This window comes from Dama dama, chromosome 1, assembly GCF_033118175.1.
Source record: "Dama dama isolate Ldn47 chromosome 1, ASM3311817v1, whole genome shotgun sequence".
NCBI classification, from domain to species: domain Eukaryota; kingdom Metazoa; phylum Chordata; class Mammalia; order Artiodactyla; family Cervidae; genus Dama; species Dama dama.
In genome coordinates, this window is record NC_083681.1 from 19599285 (window position 1) to 19621034 (window position 21750).

General features: G+C 41.2%; 1 protein-coding gene across 1 annotated transcript in view; it reads left to right on the plus strand.

Annotated features, from left to right (window-relative positions):
- The first annotated feature begins 240 nt into the window (after window positions 1–240).
- The window catches only part of DDX10 (DEAD-box helicase 10), a 281000-nt gene continuing 259490 nt past the window's right edge, over window positions 241–21750 (plus strand). Inside the window, exons 1-7 of the mRNA XM_061144350.1 lie at window positions 241–542; window positions 11706–11766; window positions 12801–12931; window positions 13968–14126; window positions 15192–15312; window positions 16183–16372; window positions 20668–20794. Coding sequence (XP_061000333.1) covers window positions 357–542; window positions 11706–11766; window positions 12801–12931; window positions 13968–14126; window positions 15192–15312; window positions 16183–16372; window positions 20668–20794 — 975 coding nt within the window. The 5' untranslated portion in view covers window positions 241–356. The remainder of the gene's footprint in view (window positions 543–11705; window positions 11767–12800; window positions 12932–13967; window positions 14127–15191; window positions 15313–16182; window positions 16373–20667; window positions 20795–21750) is intronic.

The window sequence follows — 21750 nt, forward strand, 5'->3', positions numbered from 1 at the left end:
ATGACGTCACCATAGTAACAGCAAGCTGGGCTCTTGCGCCTATTTAAAGCGACGGCGTGCTTTAGGAGCCACTCAGCCCCGCCCTCTTACTCAGATTGCCCCGCCTCCACTTCCACCCGAGACTGATTCGCTCCGCCCCGCGAATTCCAAGTCGCCAATCACCATCCAGTTTTCCCTGGTCGTGGACCGCGCGTGCCCCGGTTTTAAAAGCCCGGGGGCTGGCTCCTGGTTTCGCGCCTGCGCAGTCGTCCTCTCGCCCCACGCTGGTTCCGCGTCCTCTCAGTGCGTTATCTCCGCGCTTGGCCAGAGGGGTCTCGAGTCTCACCGAGGTGTGGGCTGTCGCCGCCGCCGCCGCGATGGGAAAAACAGCGGACTCTCGGGCTACGGGAGCCCGGCCCGACCCGGTGCGGAGCTTCAATCGTTGGAAGAAGAAACACAGCCACAAGCAGAGCCAAAAGAAGCAGATGAGGAAGCAGCAGAAGAAACCCGAGTGGCAGGTCGAGCGCGAGGTTATCAGCCGCCTCATGGAGAATTACGAGAAGGTAAGGCAGGCGCCGGGGAGGGGGCGCGGGGCCGCATGTTCCTGCCGCACTGGGCCGCACGGGCGAGCGGGCCGACCGGGCACTGGGACCTTGCCTGGGGAGCAGGAGAAGGGGGTGGGATGAGAGGTGCCCCCGGGGACCCTGTTGAGGCCACAGGTGGTCTGCTGGGTGCCAAGCCCAGGCTTCCTGACCGACCAGGCCGCCCTCTGGCTCACTACAGCGGTTTTATAAAATGGGGAAAATGTAGTAGTGCTTAAGCATGGGGAGATTAATTGCTGTAATAGTTATCAGTTCAGTTCAGTCGCTCAGTCGTGTCCGACTCTTTGCGACCCCAGGGACTACTGCAGCACGCTAGGCCTCCCTGTCTATCACCAACTCCCGGAGTTTATTCAAACTCATGGCCATTGAGTCGGTGATGCCATCCAACCATCTCATCCTCTGTCGTCCCCTTCTCCTCCTGCCTTCAGTCTTTTCCAGCATCAGGGTCTTTTCAGATGAATCAGTTTTTCGCATCAGGTGGCCAAAGTATTGGAGTTTCAGCTTCAACATCAGTCCCTCCAATGAATATTCAGGACTGATTTTCTTTAGGATGGACTGGTCGGGTCTCCTCGCAGTCCAAGGGACTCTCAAGAATCTTCTCCAACCCCACAGTTCAAAAGCATCAATTCTTCGGTGCTCAACTTTCATTATAGTCCAACTCTCACATCCATACATGACTACTGGAAGAACCATAGCTTTGACTGGGCAGACTTTTGTTGGTAAAGTAATGTCTCTGCTTTTTAATATGCTGTCTAGGGTGGTCATGACTTTCCTTCCAAGGAGCAAGCGTCTTTTAATTTCATGACTGCAGTCACCATCTGCAGTGGTTTTGCAATGTTCATAAAAATAATACAACCTAATGGTAAATAATGACACATTGTAAGCCACTCACCATGTGGTTTACATTAATTATTTGGCTTGATCTGAGGTATTGGGTCTTATTTCCCTTTTACAGATGAGAACCTTGAGGATCCAGGAGAATAAGAAACTTGTATTTAGCTCTCACATGTAGTAAGTGGTGTGGCATTGGAACCTAGACTCATGTTTCTCTGATTCCAAAGCCTTTGCTTTTAACCACTATGCTAGAATTGTGTCTCTGAACATCACCCATCCTTCCTACACTTATTTCATTTTCTCAACTGAAGGACAACAACTTGTTTCATGTCCCCATCTAAGAATTGCCATAGAAAAGCTGGATTCCTGGTCTGTTTCTGATACCTCACCATCCTACAGTGTAGTTGATGTTCCCAGGTGAGCATCCCTGTAGTTATCATTTTGACTTCTTGACTTCTCTTACCTGCTCAGGCTCCCTGGGGCTGCCACTACCCTTTCTTTTCCTTCCCCATAAATTCTATGTCTGTTGGCCTTCACACACCTCATTCAGCCTTTCAGTGATTGCTTCTTTTTAGTGCAGTGTAATCAGGGATTTAACATATGGGACATATCTGGAATTAAAGTCATCATGTGTCATGCTGGTATAGCTTTTCTTTAAATAACCCTTAGATCAAAAGTAAGGTTAGATAAAGCTTAGAGTTTGTTTTGGGCTTATGTATACACACACACACACACACACACACACACACACACACACACGTATACATATATATTTTTTTGGGTGTGTGATTGGGGGTTTTAAGTTATGATGATGATTTGGTTCTGGCTTTTGCTCACCTGTGGGGTTGCAAAGAGTCGGACACGACTGAACATGCATGTGCACCTCACCTTGGCTCACCTGATGAGTGACTTTGGGCAAGTTACTCTGCTTCTCTTTTCTTGTCTTTAAAAGGAATAATAGTATCTACCTTCATTAGTTATGGGTATTCTTGTTATTCAGTCTCTAAGTCGTGTCTGACTCTTTGTGACCCCGTGGACTGTAGCCCACCAGGCTCCTTTGTTTATGGGATTTTCTAGGCAAGAATACTGGAGTGGGTTGCCATGCACTCCTCCAGGGGATCTTCCCAGGTCAAACCCAGGTCTCCCACATTGCAGGCAGATTCTTTACCATCTGAGCCACCTTGGAAGCTCACTGTCATCTGGAGGTTCCTCAAATTCATGTCCATTGAGTTCGTAATGCCATCTAATCATCCTCTGCCTCTCCCTTCTCCTTTGCCTTTAATTTTCCCAACATCAGGGGCTTTTTCAATGAGTCAGCTCTTCACATCAGGTGGCCAAAGTATTGGAGCTTCAGCATCAGTCCTTCCAGTGAATATTTAGGGTTGAATGCCATTAGGGCTGACTGGTTTGATCTCCTTGCTGTCCAAGGGACTTTCAAGAGTCTTCTCCAGCACCACAATTCGAAAGCATCAATTCTTTGGTGCTCAGCCTTCTTTATGGTCCAACTTTCACATCCGTACATGATACTGGAAAAACTATAGCTTTGACTGGACGGACCGTTGTTGGCAAAGTGATGTCTCTGCTTTTTAATGTGCTGTCTAGGTTGGTCATAGCTTTCCTTCCAAGGAGCAAGTGTCTTTTAAATTCATGATTACAGTCACCGTCCATAGTGATTTTGGAGCCCGAGAAAATAAAATCTGTCACTGTTTTCACTTTTTCTCCTCCTTCATGTTTGCCATGAAGTGATGGTGCTGAATGCCATGATCTTAGTTTTTTGAATGTTGAGTTTTAAGTTGGCTTTTCCACTCTCCTTTTTCACCCTCATCAGGAGGCTCTTTATTTATTTATTTATTTTTTTATTAGTTGGAGGCCAATCACTTCACAACATTTCAGTGGGTTTTGTCATACATTGACATGAATCAGCAATAGATTTACACGTATTCCCCATCCTGATCCCCCCTCCCACCTCCCTCTCCACCTGATTCATCTGGGTCTTCCCAGTGCACCAGGCCGGAGCACTTGTCTCATGCATCCCACCTGGGCTGGCGATCTGTTTCACCATAGATAGTGTACATGCTGTTCTTTTGAAATATCCCACCCTCACATTCTCCCACAGAGTTCAAAAGTCTGTTCTGTATTTCTGTGTCTCTTTTTCTGTTTTGCATATAGGGTTATCATACCATCTTTCTAAATTCCATATATATGTGTTAGTTTGCTGTAATGTTCTTTATCTTTCTGGCTTACTTCACTCTGTATAAGGGGCTCCAGCTTCATCCATCTCATTAGGACTGGTTCAAATGAATTCTTTTTAATGGCTGAGTAATATTCCATGGTGTATATGTACCACAGCTTCCTTATCCATTCATCTGCTGATGGTCATCTAGGTTGCTTCCATGTCCTGGCTATTATAAACAGTGCTGTGATGAACATTGGGGTGCACGTGTCTCTTTCAGATCTGGTTTCCCAGGAGGCTCTTTAGTTCCTCTTCATTTTCTACCATTAGAGTGGTATTATCTATGTATCTGAGGTTGTTATTTCTCCTGGCAATCTTGATTCCAGCCTGGGATTCATCTAGCCTGGCATTTCGTGTGATGTACTCTGCATATAACAAATAGTCAGGGTAATAATATACGGCCTTGTTGTACTGCTTTCCGAAGTTTGAAAGTTATGAGTGGTTAGTAAGTATGCATGTTAAGTGTGCTGCACAATGTCTGATGCATAAATTTTCCACATATTACCTGTTATATTTTTATTACTGTGCTGTATACACAGTACCTCAAGAAGCCTTTGTAAGGTAAATTACTGTTAGATTACATTTTGGACCCTTCTTCATCTGACTGGAATTGCCTCTAGAGGAGAGCCTCATCCGTTTATTCTTCTCACTCTGTTCTGTTCTCTTATGTAATCCCAAGGCTTATTTCTGTGACTCCTTGTATTCTACCCAGAGCTATTCTGACTTCATATGATTTTTTTCCCCCTGATGGTGCTGGACGTCTTTATTTAACTGTGTCATAAAATACCTTAAATGCCACAAATCTAAAACTGAGTTCATTATCTCTTTCTCCTAAATTCACAGTCTTGTATGTATTTCCGTATTGCCCCCATGGCAAATTAACCACAAACATGGTGACTTAAAACAGCAGAAATTTATTCTGTCACAGTTCTGGAAGCTAGAAGTCTGAAATAGTTTAACCGGGTTGAAATCAAGGTGTCAGTGGGACACACTCCCTCTAGAGGCTGTAGGGGAACTTCTGTTTCTTGCCTTTCGTAGCTTCTGGTGGCTGTTTTCCTTGGCCTGTGGCTGCGGAAGTCCAATTTCTGCCTCCACAGACCCACTGCCTTCTGTTCTGTGTCACACATACCTATGTCCTTTTTTTGGTAAGGGTGCTTTGATCACATTTAGGGTCTACTAAGATAATTGAGGATAATCTCCCGACAAGCTCTTAATCACCGTGCAAAGTCACTTTTGTCGTGTGAGATACATATTTGGGGACCATTATTTAGGCTACCACGTTCAGAGTGCTAAGAGGCTTCAGTCATGTCCGACTCTTTGCAGCCCCATGGACTGTAGCCTGCCATACTCCTCGGTCCATCGGATTCTCCAGGTGGGAATACTGGAATTGGTTGCCATGCCCTCCTCCAGGGAATCTTCCTGACCCAGGGAACTAACCTGAGTCTCTTATGTCTCCTGTATTGGCAGGTGGGTTCTTTACCACTCGCGCCACCTGGGAAGCTACCACATCCTGGCCCCAGCCTAAGCAGACTGCTGAGCTGGAAACCTAGGATTAATCCCGGAGGCTTCCTTCTTACCACTCACATTCTGTTAGTCACACTGGTGATCAGCCTTGCTTCTTCGGGTTCTCAGTGCTTCTGCATCCCCACTGCTTGCCTTAGTTCAGGCTCCGTCATCCCTTGCCTGGGTTACCTCAGGAGCTAGTGCTTTAACATGGGTCAGCAGGCAGGACAGAATAGTCAGTGGTTTTAGTTTTGCAGGTTGTGAGGGTGGAACTACTCAACTCTGCCATTGTAACACAAAAGCTGGCCTTATAAATACTTAAACGGGCATAGCAAACCTTCAGTTACTAAAGCAGGTGGTAGGGTTTGTCCCTTTGGTCTTACTGCTTTCTAATCTAGTCTCCATATCACTGCTAGAATGATTCTTTCCGAGATGAAATCCCAGTCCATTATTACTCCTGATTAAAGTCCTTCTTGGCTTACAGTTATTTTCAAACACTTCAACATGTCAGCATATTCTAGTCCAGTGAAAGGGTAAGTTCCTTATGATCAGGCAGACCTGGTTTAAATCTCACTCAGTTTAAGTGTTGACTAGCCAAATTTCTGAATATCCCTGTGTCTCAGTTTCTTTATTGAACAGAGATTGTTAACCACTGAGAATGTTGTAGGGCTCAAGTGAGGTAACGTGTGTAAGCCAAGTGGTATGTGGCAGGCACACGTGAACGAGCAGCCTGCGCTCTTGTGAGCTGGCCAGACTCCTTGATGTTTCCACTGCTTGCGGTGAGCAGTCCCATTCCTCCAACGCTGAGGACGTCTAGTTGTCCTCCAAGATTTACCACCAACTTTTCTTTCTGACCTCTGCTGGTAGGGTTAGGGCTGCTGTGTGTCTGTAGCATTTCATATATGCCTTTATTATATCATCAGCAGGCTGTGATGACTGCCTTTAACTTCTTTGTCAGTTCTTCCACTGGGCCATTGATACACTCCCTTTGCTCTTCCCAAAGGTGGGTCCCGCAGTGCTTGTCCTTAAGAAGGCCCTTCGTGTTTAGATGTTTGGTGCATGCTGGCCTTTTCCAGGTGACTTTATTCTGCTTGGTAACATGGATCCACTCGTTTTGATCTCTTGTTTTAATAATATTTACTAACATTTATCAAGCTTTTATACATGTTGACTTGCCATATCCTCACAGCAAACAACCCTATGAGATTGTTCCCGTTATATGTTACGAAACTTTAAGACACAGCAAGGCTAAATAATTGGCACAACGTTAAACAGTAAGTGAAAAAGTTCTAATCCAGGAGATATAGGTCTGATGCCAGGGCTCCAAGTCACCATGTTTTACTGCTTTGCACGGAAATATTTAAATCCAGTCTTTTCACTAAGTTGAAGGAGCAGTTTTTTCCTCACCAAATATTGTTTTTATTTTTTTTTAATTTTAGAAATATTTTATTAAGAAATAAATGCAGTATGAAATCAGTTGCCTGGGTTAGCAGTCCTGAGATACAGTCAGAGCAGATTGTAGGTAAAAAGGGGCAGACCCTCAGCATATGGCTTCTCAGATGGTATAATTTGTACATTACAGTTTTATTACATTGGACAGTACACAGGTGGTGTTTAGTAGCCTCACTGGTGAAATACTGAACAATTTGATTCAGAGACATTTGAAACAATTTGACAGGTAGTTGTTGAAGCATAGGTAAAGATAGGTGGGGAAAAAAAATAACTGTATCCCTTGGCAGGTGTGGTGGGGTTGATACATTTTAACAAATATAATGGTAGTAAATATGTGCAGTGCTGTGGAGCAAGGGGATAGTATAATTAGGGGGAAAGGTTCAGTTTTTCTCTGCAGAGCCCATTTTGGCCTTACGATTGAGAGAAAGGTTTTTCCTCTGGGCATGCTACCCTTCCTCTTGGTGGTTGCAGCCTCAGGCCTGGCCTGTGGAGCTGAAAGTGGGCTGAATTTCAGCTTCCACACCTCAGCCTTAGCAGATGCCTTTGTGTAGGGCACGGACTGCCTAGCAGTTTGTGGTAGCCATGAGTGGAGCTGGTTCTTGAATGATGTGTCCTCCAGGTAGAAAAGATTGGCCACGGACATTGTAGGTGGAGGGAGCAACATGAAGAAATACAAAAAAATGTGAAAATGTGTGGTGTTCTTTGAGGGGGACCTACTCCTTGGCATGTGTTGTATGTTTCAGAAGTGGCCTCAGATGAGGTTGAAGAAGGGAGTTGCAAGTAGACTGAATGGCTTTGAAGGCTGTAGCAGGTAGAATAATGACCTAGAGATGTCAGCATCCTAATCCCCAGACCTGTGATTAAGTTATATGGCAAGGATTGCGGACTTTAAAATGTGTTGACTGGTCTGGATTGTCCAAGTGGACCCAACATAACCATCGGGGGGGGGGGGGGTCCTTAAACATGCAGGAGGGAGGCAGGAGAGTCAGTGTCTGGGGGGCTGTGAAATGAGAGACTTGACTGCCATGCTGGCTGGGTTTTCAAAACTATAAAGGGGACCATAAGCCAAGGAATATGGGCAGCCTCTAGGAGGTGGAAAAAGCAAGGAAATGGATTCTCTTCTAAAGTTGCCCAAAAGAATGCAGCCCTGCCAACACATTGATTTTAGCTGAGGAAACTAGTTTTGGCCTTCTGACTTGCAGAATTGTAAGTTAATAAATAAATGTTGGTTTAAGTCACTGTTTTTGGTAATTTGTTATAGCAACAGTAGGAATAATATACAGAAGCTATGTTTAAAAATTTTATCTGGAAGCAGTGATGAGTTTCTGGGAGGCAGTTAGAGACCATATCTAAATTATAAAGGATCTAGAGGCTGCTGCTGCTAAGTCGCTTCAGTCGTGTCCAACTCTGTGCGACCCCATAGATGGCAGCCCACTAGGCTCCCCCATCCCTGGGATTCTCCAGGCAAGAGTACTGGAGTGGGGTGCCATTGCCTTCTCTGATCTAGAGGCTAGGCTATTGGTATAATCTAGATCTTGGATCCTTTGAGAGGCAGATACCCAGATGGGATTAAGTGAGTTGGAATTTATTGGGGGAAAGTGTAAAGGTAAAGGAGAAGGACTAGGAACAGGGAAGGAAAGGAGAGAGGACAGAAGGAGTGGGTAGGAAGCACTCAGGCTGCAGCGCTGTTTTTAGAAAGCTTCTCCTGACAGGGTGTCCTCAAACCAAAGTTCCCTTCAGAGGGACACCTTGTCCTGCGGGAATGGGTACCTCTGTGGCGTTTGGTCATTAACTGGGCGCAGGCCAGGCAGGCATGACTTTTTCAGTGGTGGCTCTAGAGGGGTGACAGCTGGCATTTATCAGCCAGCTCTGCTTCCACAGTGGGAACTCTGGGGGGCTTATTTCTAAGGCCACCATGTAGGGCCTGTTTTCTCAAGGGGCTGATACAGAGCTGAGGATTGAAGCTTAGTGAGAAATGTTGAACTGTTTATTTTAGTTCAGCAACTGTTTTCACTTGCTGAATGACTCAAGCTCTCTGCACCTGGGATTCATTTAGATTTTTATTGTAATCAGCTATGCTGTATAGGAACTCTGCTTTCTAATCTATTTTTTTTTTTTTTTCCTTAGTCAAAGTTGGGTCTGGTGTGATTTGAGGTAGATTGCTTTTTTTCTCTTGATTGCAATAGGTGGAGCATTCTAGGAAGTATTAAATACTTTCTTCCCTCATGCTTTGGGATGTAAAAGCATCATTCACTTTTGTGAGAAATGAGACATTTGGAAGTAAAGGAGTGGGGTTAAGTAATATCCACCTCCACCCTGTTCCCCTTACTCTGCCCCCTCTAACTTTTCCAGCAGTTCTGAGAAGTTCTCAGTAAGTACCATCACTGAAATGTCTGTTCTCTGATTTCAAAAGAATGATGATACAGATTTTAGAGGGTGTATGATTTTTCTGGACATCACCAGATGGTCAATACCGAAATCAGATTGATTATATTCTTTGCAGCCAAAGATGGAGAAGCTCTATACAGTCAGCAAAAACAAGACCAGGAGCTGACTGTGGCTCAGATCATGAACTCCTTATTGCCAAATTCATACTTAAATTGAAGAAAGTAGGGAAAACCACTAGACTATTCAGATATGACCTAAATCAAATCCCTTGCGATTATACAGTAGAAGTGGGAAATAGATTCAAGGAATTAGATTTGATAGACAGAGTGCCTGAAGAACTGGTCTATAAGGAAAGCTGAGTGCTGAAGAATTGATGCTTTTGAACTGTGGTGTTGGAGAAGACTCTTGAGAGTCCCTTGGACTGCAAGGAGATCCAACCAGTCTATTCTAAAGGAGATCAGTCCTGAGTGTTCATTGGAAGGACTGATGTTGAAGCTGAAACTCCAATACTTTGGCCACCTGATGCAAAGAACTGACTCATTTGAAAAGACCCTGATGCTGGGAAAGACTGAAGGCAGGAGGAGAAGGGGACAACAGAGGATGAGATGGTTGGATGGCATTACCAACTCAATGGCCATGAGTTTGAGTAAACTCTGGGAGTTGGTTATGGACAAGGAGGCCTGGCGTGCTGCAGTCCATGGGGTTGAAAAGAGTTGGACATGACTGAGCGACTGAACAGACTGATGAGTTTTCTAAGAGTTTATTTTTTTTTTTTCCCCTAAGAAAAGAAAAGGATGAAGGTAAGGGGAAAGAGAGGGTTTTTTTTTTTTTTTTTTAATTGGTAGGAACCATAGCCATCTTCTGCTGTGGCCTCCAAGTGTTCTTTGGACTGTAATTGACAGTTTTCTAGAACCAGGGCTTCCCTGTTAGTTTTCCTGGTGGCTCAGCTGGTAAAGAATCCGCCTGCAATGTGGAGACCTGGATTCGATCCCTGGGTTGGGAAGATCCCCTGGAGAAGGGAACGATCACCCACTCCAGTATTCTGGCCTGAAGAATTCCATGGACTGTGTAGTCCATGGGGTCACAAAGAGTCAGACATGACTGAGAGACTTTCACTTTCACTTTTAGAATGGGGGGCAGACTTTTTCTGTAAAGGGCCAAATAGTGAATATTAAGTTTTGTGGGCCATAGTATATAAATGAATGGTTGTAGTTGTGCTCCAGATAACTGTATTTACAAAACAGGAAAGGAATTGGATTTGGTCTGTGGGCCATGGTTTGCTGACCCTTGTTCCAGAGCATCAGTGAAGTAAAAACTTGTTGTTTATCTTTGGTGACGTCTTTCTAAGTGTATAGCGTATAGCTTTGTGTGTGTTTTGTGTTTGTGTATAGCTTATGTTCTAATGGTTGGCAGAGTGCTGGAAAAGCTTCCTTCTTCCAGACTTTCCCTCTAGGAAGTCGATAAACTTTAGAAGGATGTGCACCGCGGTGCATTACTTTGTGCGTTACAAAGAGTAGCCCACTTGGCCTGTGGACTGTATCTTTGATGGGGATTAAAGAGTGTGTTACCCATCTAGCTCCTATAACCGTTCCACTTGCTCTGAAAACAGATTTTTAGCTAATGTCCAGTTTGGGAAATTACCTCCTAACTTAGGTTCCTTGATAGGACAGGATATTATTTGAATAAACTTTTCTCCTTTTACTGCTCATACACTGATTCTGCCTCCTCTCCAATGTTATCCAAAATGATTTGTAGGGATTAAGGCAATGTGTTAATATTTGTGTTACATCATTTGAGGCCAGAGAATAACCCTGTCTGGACTATATTAAGAATCTAGACTCTTGGGAAAGACGATATTGGACTAAAATGAAATACAAGGTGCCATCCTTTTACTTCCTGGAGTGTAATTTAAATAAATCAACCTTAGAAATGCAGCCTTCTCCTTTTGTGGATCGTGTATTTTGGCAACATATTCCCATATCTGCGAAGTTCCTGCTTTCAGCATCTGCAATAAAATGAAATCCAGAAAATTGGGTTTATGCTAATAAAACAATGTCAGTGATGAACATTAGATAATGTAAAGTTAAAGGGCAAAATGTTACTTATTGTGGCTTCAGATCACGACAGAGACACTTCCACTGGTTATTATTAAACAATACTCCTCCCTCAGTATACCCCCAAATGAGTAGTTGTCAGGTTGGATTTGAGAGGTTTGTGCCAGCAAGATGTATTTCTGCACCTAATTTCAGTTTATTCTCCAAAGTGTGTAAAGAGACGTATTCTCATCATGGTCTTTGGTTTATAGTCATTTTGCCCTTACTTCCTAAACTGATATTCTTTGAAGAAAGGGCTGACAGTAAATTTTCTTCCTAAAAATGACGTGATGATTTATTATGTTGTTAACATTTTAGAGGTTTTCGTGGATATTGAAGGTAGTAGTGTGTGGTAGTAGTGTGTGTATGTTGAGTGAAGTTTTATTTTTTTTTTTTAAAGTAGAAATGATTACAAAGTTATATTTTTGATGATAGCTTCCTCAAGGCATATTTTTTCCAGAGGGAATGATGGTTTTTAACTAGAGTGATGCTTGAATTTATTCCTGTAGTACAAAGGATGAGCTAAGCAGCACAGTTTAGATACAAATTAGTATTGTTGCAAAACAAGTTATGCAGTATGTTATTTTGTCTTGTCTAATGTAGTCCCCTTTTACTTTTCAGATAAATGTAAATGAAATTACAAGATTTTCAGATTTTCCCTTGTCCAAAAAAACACTGAAAGGTAAGTTCATAGTGATCTTGGGATATATTGTTGGACTTCTTGATGCCTTTTTATAAATGGAAAAAAGTTTAGAGAAAGTTTAACCTGGGAAAAAATCTTACTTTGGCAAGTAATTTTGATATCATGAAAACCTGTAACAAGAAACAGTGTTAAGTAAGTTTTACCGATTCATCATTCTCATTCTTTCTGGACTGGTTAAGAAACCGTAGTAAAAAACCAAGGTGCCAGGGCCTCCAAGTAGTTAAAATGTTAGTTAAAATAAGCAAGAGAACAAACAAAAGTGTGACACCTTTTTTTTTGGTATTGATTTGCTAGTGCCTCCAGAACAAAATAACAGACTGGGTGGCTTAAACAATAGAAATTTATTTTCTCATGGTTCTGGAGGCTGGAAGTCTGTGATCAAGGTGCTGGCAGAGGTGGTTTCCTCCGAGGGCCATAATGGAGGCGTCTGTTCCAGGCCTCTCTCCTTGGTGTACGGATGGTCAGCCCCCTGCTGCTTCGTAAAGTAGTTGTCCCTCTGTGTTCTCACACCCCTAGTGTTTGTTTTTGTGTCCAAAATTTCCCTTTTTGTAAGGACATCAGTCAGATTGGATTGGCTCCCCTGGTAGCTTGGAGGGTAAAGCATCTGCCTGCAATGCGGGAGACCTGGGTTCAATCCCTGGGTCGGGAAGATCCCCTGGAGAAGGAAATGGCAACCCACTCCAGTATTCTTGCCTGGAGAATCCCATGGACAGAGGAGCCTGGTAGGCTACAGTCCACGGGGTCGCCAAGAGTTGGACAGGACTGAGCGACTTTACTTTCTTTCTTCCTTTCTTTCAGATTGGATTAGGGCCCACTCTAATGGGCTCATTTTAACTTAATCTCCTCTGTAATCACCTGTCTCCAAATACAGTTGCAGTCTAAATACTGGTGGTTGGGATTCAACATATGAATTCTGGGAGTGAGGGTGCACAGTTCAGCACCCCTGAACTGTGGATGCTCACATGCATCAGGGATGCTCTAAAGTGTCATTTTCTTCCCATCTGTACTGGCAGGTTTGCAAGAAGCCCAGTACCGTTTGGTAACTGAGATACAGAAGCAGACCATTGGGTTGGCTTTGCAAGGTAAAGATGTCCTCGGGGCTGCCAAGACTGGATCTGGCAAGACTTTGGCCTTTCTTGTTCCAGTGAGTAGTTTTTTTCATATTGGGTCAGGTCCTTGGTTACATGATTTTAAAGCATTCTGTGCCTAGATAGAAATAGATAATTATGTGAAGAGTTGTTTCGTGTTGAGTTTCCTTGGCCAAAATGCTGGCTTTATCAGACAGGTGCCACATCTCTCCTGTTATCTGTTGTATTCCCCATGTCCTAATATAGCACCTCGCACATGGTGGCCACTCATCACTTACTGAAGGAATACACTGTTATATGTGTCCGCAAGCCTGAATTCCTGAAGGTTATGGGGTGTTCCAGGGTGGCAGGTCAGGGTGGTGCTGCTCTGCAGTGAGCCTGGTGGGGTGGCAGGGACGGCTGTTTCTGTTCTCTTGCAAACCTGCAAGTTGCATTTATGCTTGCCACTTACTGAGGATAAAGCTGAAATATGCTCACTTTAAGGAAATTGAGTCATTCATTGAGATTTTTCCAGGGCATTGTCTTTTATAGCAGTAAAACAATAAAGCCTCTGAGGAATTCACTTATATCTGTTATGTGGTTGGTCTCATAGTTTTTAATTTCTGCTGAATAATCAACTCAGAAAAATCATGTTTGGTTTTTGGTTCCAAGTGTTACAAAATCTTTTTTCTCTCAAGTCCTAATTTTGTATAGCAATATCTCAAAAATTCAGTCACTGTATAACTAAGGCAGTTACACAGAGTTTATTTTAATGTGGTTTCTGTTCAGAAAATGGTGACAAATATTTTTCTGAAACGTGTTTTAATGGCCTGTGGGCTGTGCAGACCTTCCAGTGATTGCCAGTCTCCTCATGGCGTGTCTCTGGTAGCTGCTGAGTTGCCACAGGGCTTCTGTTCCTTCCCTCTGTGACTTGGGGAAGGATGCTCCTGATGAATAGAAGGAAAAGAAGAAACAAAGCAAACAGTTTCTTCTGATTGAGACTCATGACGGTATGCTTTCTGCTTGAAAGTTGCCTTTGATTAGGAGTGGCAAGGCAGTCAAAAAGCTGCCTCTCTGAAGGACTTATTGAATGTGAATTTGTTCTTTCGTGAGGTGCTGGAAGCCTTGTATCGTCTGCAGTGGACCTCAACAGATGGGCTAGGGGTTCTGATTATATCACCTACAAGAGAACTAGCCTATCAGACATTTGAGGTTCTCCGAAAAGTAGGGAAGAATCATGACTTCTCAGCTGGCCTCATCATCGGTGGAAAGGTTTGTCTTTTTATCCTTGTCCTTCTTTCTTTCCTTCTGTGCCTTATGTTGGAGCACTGTGGCAGTTGGCCAGGAAGAGGTGGAGATTTCATCTAAACAGACAGGCTGGCCCCCTAGACAGGAGGTGGTAGCATCCTGGTGTGGTCACTATCATCTAGAGTCTTTGAGTTTTGCTGGTCCAGAAAGTTTGTTTTGTCAGGGTATCTGGACTGATCTGATTCTCTGAGGTTAATTAATTCCTACTAACCTGAAAAATCTATTTGTTAATATTCATTGGGAAAGGTACTGTTTCAGTATGTGGACTAGTTCCTTTCAGTAAAATATCTGAGAGGTTGAATAATTCAGAAGATTGCTGGGTCAGCAGCAGAAGAGAGGAAGGTGAATAGAAGGTAGTTTTGAGGAGTGTTTATTTTAGGTCCTGGTAAAGCCTGCTGCTTCACTTCTCCTTCTTTTAGTTTACCTGGACTACTTGTTTCTGCTACAGTCCCTTCTAGGTTGTGAGGATAAATACTTGAATTCTTGAATTTGTATGCAAATATGCACAAGAAAAGAATGAGTATCACAAGCCCTCAGATACTCATGTACCTGTCACCCAGCTTTAACAAATAACATTCTGTGGCTCTTCTTTTGAGGAAGGATTTTCTAGAAATTGGAGAACTCAACTCTTTTTTGCAGTCCAGGAAATGCAGTGAGTGGTATCACAAAGCCTGTTTATTATTGTCCCTGGATTCTGATTTAAAAAATGGGTTTAATTCTTGTTTTTAAGTCAGTTCTGGCAGACACAGGAGGAAGTAAAGACTTAGAGCTTTCATATATTTCTCATGGCTTCAAAATCTTGTATATGATTAAGATCTAGAGGAACTCTGAGTTCTTTAGATCATCACTGCGGACTTTTATTTGGCCCAGAAATTTGGATAGGCTGTAAAAACATAAGGGAGAAACTACATTTATTTCTAGAGTATCCACATTGCTATGATGAAATGCCACATGTAGCTGGCTTATATAGTTTTGGTACACAGGCTGCTCAGTGATGTGTCTGTAATCAAAGGAAACAACTGTTTTCAGGATCTGAAGCATGAAGCTGAGAGGATCAATAACATAAATATACTTGTTTGCACACCGGGTCGGCTTCTTCAACACATGGATGAAACAATATGTTTTCATGCTACCAATCTCCAAATGTTAGGTAAGTCTAATGAATCCTTATGAAAATAATCTCAGTCTTAGGAGCAAGCTCTCATAAATTTTAATGATAGAAATGTTTTACTGAATAAATACTTTGATTAAAAATCTTAAAAAGAACTTGAAGCAATTTTTTGACATATAGTTCTAAATCCAGAGAGTACAACTGAGACCTTTTTTAAGTCAAAAGAGTCAGAAAGAGATAAGCACTCTATTCCATATGAAATTAGATTCCTCAGTATTTGACATTGCTAAGAGTTATCTTTTAAGGTGAAAGATAAAAATCATCATCTACTTGCGATGTTACCTATTGTGTATTTTTTAAATCAACTTTTTGTCTTGGAATGATTTTAGCTTTATAGAATAGTTGCAGTGATAGTACAGGCAGTTCCTCTATACCCTTCCTTCCCTCAGTTTCCCCATTGTAACATCTTATATAACTTTGGTACCTTTGCCAAAGTAAGTTACTAACGTTGGCGTGTGTGTGCGTGTGCCTGCTGAGTTTCTCAGCCATGTCTGACTCTTTGTGGCCCCATAGACTGTAGCCCGCTTGGCTCCTCTGTCCATGGAATTTTTCAGGCAAGACTACCAGAGTAGGTTACCATTTCCTCCTCCAGAGGATCGTCGCCCCCCAGGGATTGAACCCGAGTCTCCTGTGTCTCCTGCATTGGCAGGCGGATTCTTTACCACTGAGCCACCTGGGAAGCCCTAACATTGGCGCATTTATTTAATAATTTGAAACTTCTTTTTTTATTTCACCAGTTTTCCCACTAATTCCCTTTTTCTGTTCTAGAATCCTATCCAGAATACCATATTGGTTTTAGCCTAATGTGTATGTTAAATATTGTAGTCAGTGTGCATTTTCCCTTTTTAGTTCTTGATGAAGCAGATAGAATCTTGGATATGGGCTTTGCTGACACCATGAATGCTATTATTGAAAACCTTCCCAAGAAACGTCAGACTTTGCTTTTCTCAGCTACACAAACCAAATCTGTAAAGGACCTTGCACGCTTGAGTTTGAAAAATCCCGAGTATGTTTGGGTTCATGAAAAAGCAAAATACAGGTATGTATTACTTGAAATCATATTTGATGCAATCAAAATCGTGGTTCTCTTTTTAGATTGAGAATTTAGCTTTTTTAGGAAAGCATTTTAATGTTATTGATTAAATTTGCAAAGCATAGTGAATATAGTGGTAAAAGTTATTTAAATTCTCAGTGCACCTTTAAATGTGCGACACCTCTAACGTAGTATTTCCCAAATTGTGGTGTGGGGAACAGATTCCCCCATAAAATGGGAGTGAGGTGGGAAAACGTGTTCCTAGATAGTTAAATAGCAAATGTTGAGTTAATGTAAAGCAGTGTTCTTTAAGACTTCTCAGAACCTTTGATATTTTTATGAACATTGTGAATCTTAAAAGCAGTAGGAGATGAATAAAACTTTCTGTATTTATCAAAATTATTTTGGTTTAGAATCTTTTTTTTTTTTAAGCTGTATTATGCAGGGCTGATGTGCTATGGAGCGAGTACATTTTATCAAATGCATTAATATTTAGCAAACTATTTTCTGTTTAAAACATTCCAGCAACAGCTGTTTTGTTTTGGTCTCACTAAAACTGGAAAGTAAGATATGTGTGTCTCTGTCAGTCATCTCCTGCTTTTTTGATACCTGGGACCAATTTTGTGGAAGACAAGTTTTCTACTGACAGTGTGGGAGTGGGGTGGGATGGGCTGGTTTCTGAATGATTCAAGCTTAGTAGGTTTCACGCTCCTTTGAGAACCTAATGCTGCTGATCTGACCGGAGGCAGAGGTCAGGGGGTAATGAGATGGGGAGCCGCAATAAATACAGCTGAAGCTTCGCTCGCTCACCTCCTGCTGTGAGACCTGATTCCTACCAGGCTACAACGGCTACCAGGGTTGGGGACTCCTGCTCTTTGTGGCGGTAGAAGGGGTGTGTGTGTGTGTGTGTGTGTGTGAGAGAGAGAGAGAGAGAGAGAGAGAGATACGTAAATGGATTGGGGAAAATATGTTTTAAAGTGTATTTTGATATTATGACTGAAAATGTATGAAAATGTATGTGTTTGGTATGAATCATACATACATACATACATACATACATGCAGCACCATGGACAGATATGACTTTGAGAATGTTTTCCAGTGAATTTAAATTAAATCTGTGTTGATGATCTCATTGTGGGCTCACCCCCACCATTATCTCTGTCTTTCATTTCTTGCTGTGAAATGCTAGCATGAAAAGAAATATATTGGGAAAATGAATTGAGTTATCCTCTTGGAAAATCTTTAAATGCAGGGAATATGGGCATTCAGGTCCACCTTGACTTTGTTCAACCAATAGATGTCTAGGATTTTAAAAAAACCTGAGAAGAGGCTAACTTCTATACTTCCTGGTGATCCTAATGAATAAACTTTGGAAAATTCTGAGTTCTGGTAGCTTTGGTTATCAAGAATGCCTCAGGAATGGGATAGCAGGAGATATATGAGGTATAGTTACCTTCTTGGCTTACCATTGAGTAGACATTGGTTTTTGTTTGTAAAATTGTGTTGAGAGAGCTATTGAAAACCCTTAGTACAATCAATTTAATAGTCTAACAACTGTCTAGGTCTTTTGATTTTCTTTTTTTTTTTTTTCTGTTTCCTTTCTGCCTGTTTTAAAAACTCACTAGTGTCTTTACTAGACACTCATTTTTCAATATTAGATGGTCTCTAAATTGCAGATTAATTGTACATATTATCTCTGTCCCCAGTTTCTTTAGATAATAGGTGGTCTTAATCTGTAGATCATAGTTAGTTAGAAAAACCTGGGTGTAAAAGTTGTTTACTTCATAAATAATTCTTAAAGCAGTTCCATCATTTGTAAAAGATGTGAATTTCAGAAAACATTTTAGAAGGTAGAAGGCAGATATTTAGCAACATAATTTACAAAACTGCAGCTTATCTGGTAATGACTGCAATACTCTGTAATTTCAAATTCACCAGCACTATAAAAAGCAGCTGCTGCTGAATTTTGTTTAATATCATTATTGAATTTTCTGCTTTACCAACTTAATAGTTTGGTTCATATACCCTGAGAGATTGTGGTTGAGAATATTTTAAGGCATAAAAGAATATTTACTCTTAAATTGTAAAGGATCAGAAAAATCAGAATTAAATCTTTCTGAGTTGTGTATCAGAGTATATGCAGAGGTACACCAGTGTGTTTCCTTTATATCGTGGTCAGTTCAGTTCAGTTCAGTCGTGTCCGACTGTTTGCTACCCCATGGACTGCAGCATGCCAGGCTTCCCTGTCCATCACCAACTCCCGGAGCTTGCTCAAACTCATGTCCATCGAGTTGCTGATGCCATCCAACCATCTCATCCTCTCTTGTCCCCTTCTCCTACTGCCATCAATCTTTCCCAGCATCAGGGTCTTCTCCAATGAGTCAGCTCTTCGCATCAGGTGGCCAAAGTATTGGAGATTCAGCTTCAGCATCAGTCCTTCCAATGAATATTTGGGATTGATTTCCTTTAGGATAGACTGGTTTGATCTCCTTGCAGTTCAAGGGACTCTCAAGAGTCTTCTCCAACACCACAGTTCAAAAGCATCAATTCTTTAGTACTCAGCTTTCTTTATAGTCCAACTCTTCACTTCCTTACGTGACTACTGGAAAAACCATAGCCTTGACTAGATGGACCTTTGTTGGCAAAGTGATGTCTCTGCTTTTTAATATACTGTCTAGGTTGGTCGTAACTTTTCTTCCAAGGAGCAGGTGTCTTTTAATTTCATGGCTATAGTCAGCATCTGCAGTGATTTTGGAGCCCAAGAAAATAAAGTTTGTCACTGTTTCCATTGTTTCCCCATCTATTTGCCATGAAATGATGGGACTGGATGCCATGAGCTTAGTTTTCTGAATGTTGAGTTTTAAGCCAGGTTTTTCATTCTCCTCTTTCACTTTCATCAAGAGGCTTCCCTTTTTTCCCTTTATATAAACACTCACCCAAGGGATGCCTGTATGTGCATGAATGTATATATACCTTCAGTTCCATAAATGGTATCAAATTTTGCTTCTTTCAGTTAACAATATGCCCTAGTGATCACATCATAGCACTTATATAGATTCCTCATTCCTTTTTTATAGTTCTATGTTACATGGTTGTGTGGGTGTACAGTGGTTCATTCCACAGGTTTTTTACTGATGGACATATGGGTTGATCTTCATCTTTTTTTTTTTTTTTTTGCTGTGTAAATTAAATGATAGTATATTCTTTTGTGTTTTTACCAGATTATTTTTTGGAACAGAATCCTAAAAGTAGGTTTATTAGTTAAAAGAGTAAATGCATGTATATTTCTCTATATTATTTTTATTATGAGATTTCAAATGTGTATAGTTGAAAGAATTTTACAGTTAAAACCCTATACCCACCACCTGGATGCTTCTTGATGGTAGCATCCATTTATTGTCCATTTATCCATCCTTCTATGTATCAACTCATCTTATTTTTGATGCATTTCAAAAGAAATTGGCAGACATCTGTACACTTCCTTTAAACATTTCAGTATACTTCCTTTAAACATTTCAGTACGTATATCAGTAACTAGAGTTAAATATTTGTATAGAGATTTTCTTTCTTGATATAAGATTTACATACAATGCAATGAACAAATTGAGTAAATTTGCTCAGTTTTGATAGATGTATATGTCTCTGTAACCTAAGGCCCTACTAAGAGGTGGAACCTTAGCATCAGCCCAGCAAGTTCCCTTATATCCTTCAATTGATCCTTGACCCTGCCCTTGTAGAGGTGACCCCTGTTTGCATGTGTATATTTATATATAGATATACATATATATCTGTATATATTTAAACTTTTTATTTTATATTGGAATACAGCCGATTAACAATGTTGTGATAGTTTCAGGTGGATAGCAAAGGGATTCAGCCAGACGTATACATGTATCCATTCTCTCCCAGACTCCCCTCCCACCTAGGCCACCACGTAACATGGAGCAGTGTTCCCTATGCTATACAGTAGGTCTTTGTTGGTTATCCATTTTAAATATAGCAGTGTGTACATGGCAGTCCCAAACTACCTAACGATTCCTTCCCCCATTCTTCCCCCCTGGAAATCATGTATATTTTTGATATTTAATCTGTAAATGATTTTGAGTGTATTTTGGACATAGTGCTGTATTCATTTCCTAAGGGGCAATAGAGAAAGTTTTTTCAGGATATGTATGTATGTGTGTATGAAAGATTTGCTTGAGAGGCATACCATTGTTAACATTTGTTTTATTTTTTGGTCCGGATTTCAAAGTTACCAACGTGACATATTTTTAATATTTTCCCTCTTATTTGCTTAAGCACCCCTGCTACTTTGGAACAGAACTACATAGTTTGTGAGCTGCAGCAAAAAATAAGTGTGCTGTATTCCTTTTTGAGAAGCCACCTGAAGAAGAAAAGTATTGTATTTTTCTCCAGTTGTAAAGAGGTACCTAATGTTTATTGTTCTTAAGTTATTCATGTTGAATTATTGCATATAAATTTCAAATTTCAGTTATAAAATGCTGCTTTTATTTTTTAATAAATGCAGTGCTAAATGTGAAGAGATTTGTAGATAATGAGAATCTTGTGTCTTCATTTTTAAAGGAACCCGTGGATGAGACTTCAAGCTCAATAAGGAAAGGCAGAAACTGCTTTTACTTCAGTGTTGTTAGCATCTAGCACAACACTTAGATTATGGTAGTCCTCAGTAAATATTGGTAGGACAGCAGTTGAATGACTTGGCTAACGGGAGGTCTCTATGACCTGATGTCTACTTCACCCCATGTGAATACGCCATTTATTTCCCTGCCTCTTTGTCTTTGTCCATGCCGATCTGCTTATCTCCCTGTGTTCCTCCATCTGGAGGAATGATTACTATCCTTTAAGGCTAAGCTCAAGCTCAAGTTTTATGCCTGAAAGTCCTTTTCTGACACTCCCCAACCCTCTTTTGACAATGAATTGCACCTTCCTCTGTCCTTTGGTAGTGTTTTGATTATATCTGCCTTTGTTTATCAGCATTTCTTGAACACTAGTCATGTGCTTATAAGTAAAGGATTCAGTGATGTATAAGAAAACTTGGTCTTTTCTCTTTAAGAGAAGAAACTATGGTTCATTTTTGTATGTTACTATATTTCAGATTTCCTGATAACATATAGTTGTTGGTATATAGTAGATTGATCCTAGATTTATAGCTTTTGCAGTAGCTTAGCATGATGAACATGCAGCGAGTTTTCCTCCAATTTATGGGGAAGATAAGTAGTGTTCTGTCTCTATTTTGAGGAAAGCACAGAACTTCATTATTTTTCCATGTAGAGAATGACTTCAGATTTTTTAACTTCTTTCAGATTTTTAGAATTTTATATTTTCCTAAAGAATGGATATTTTTCATATTTACATACAAGA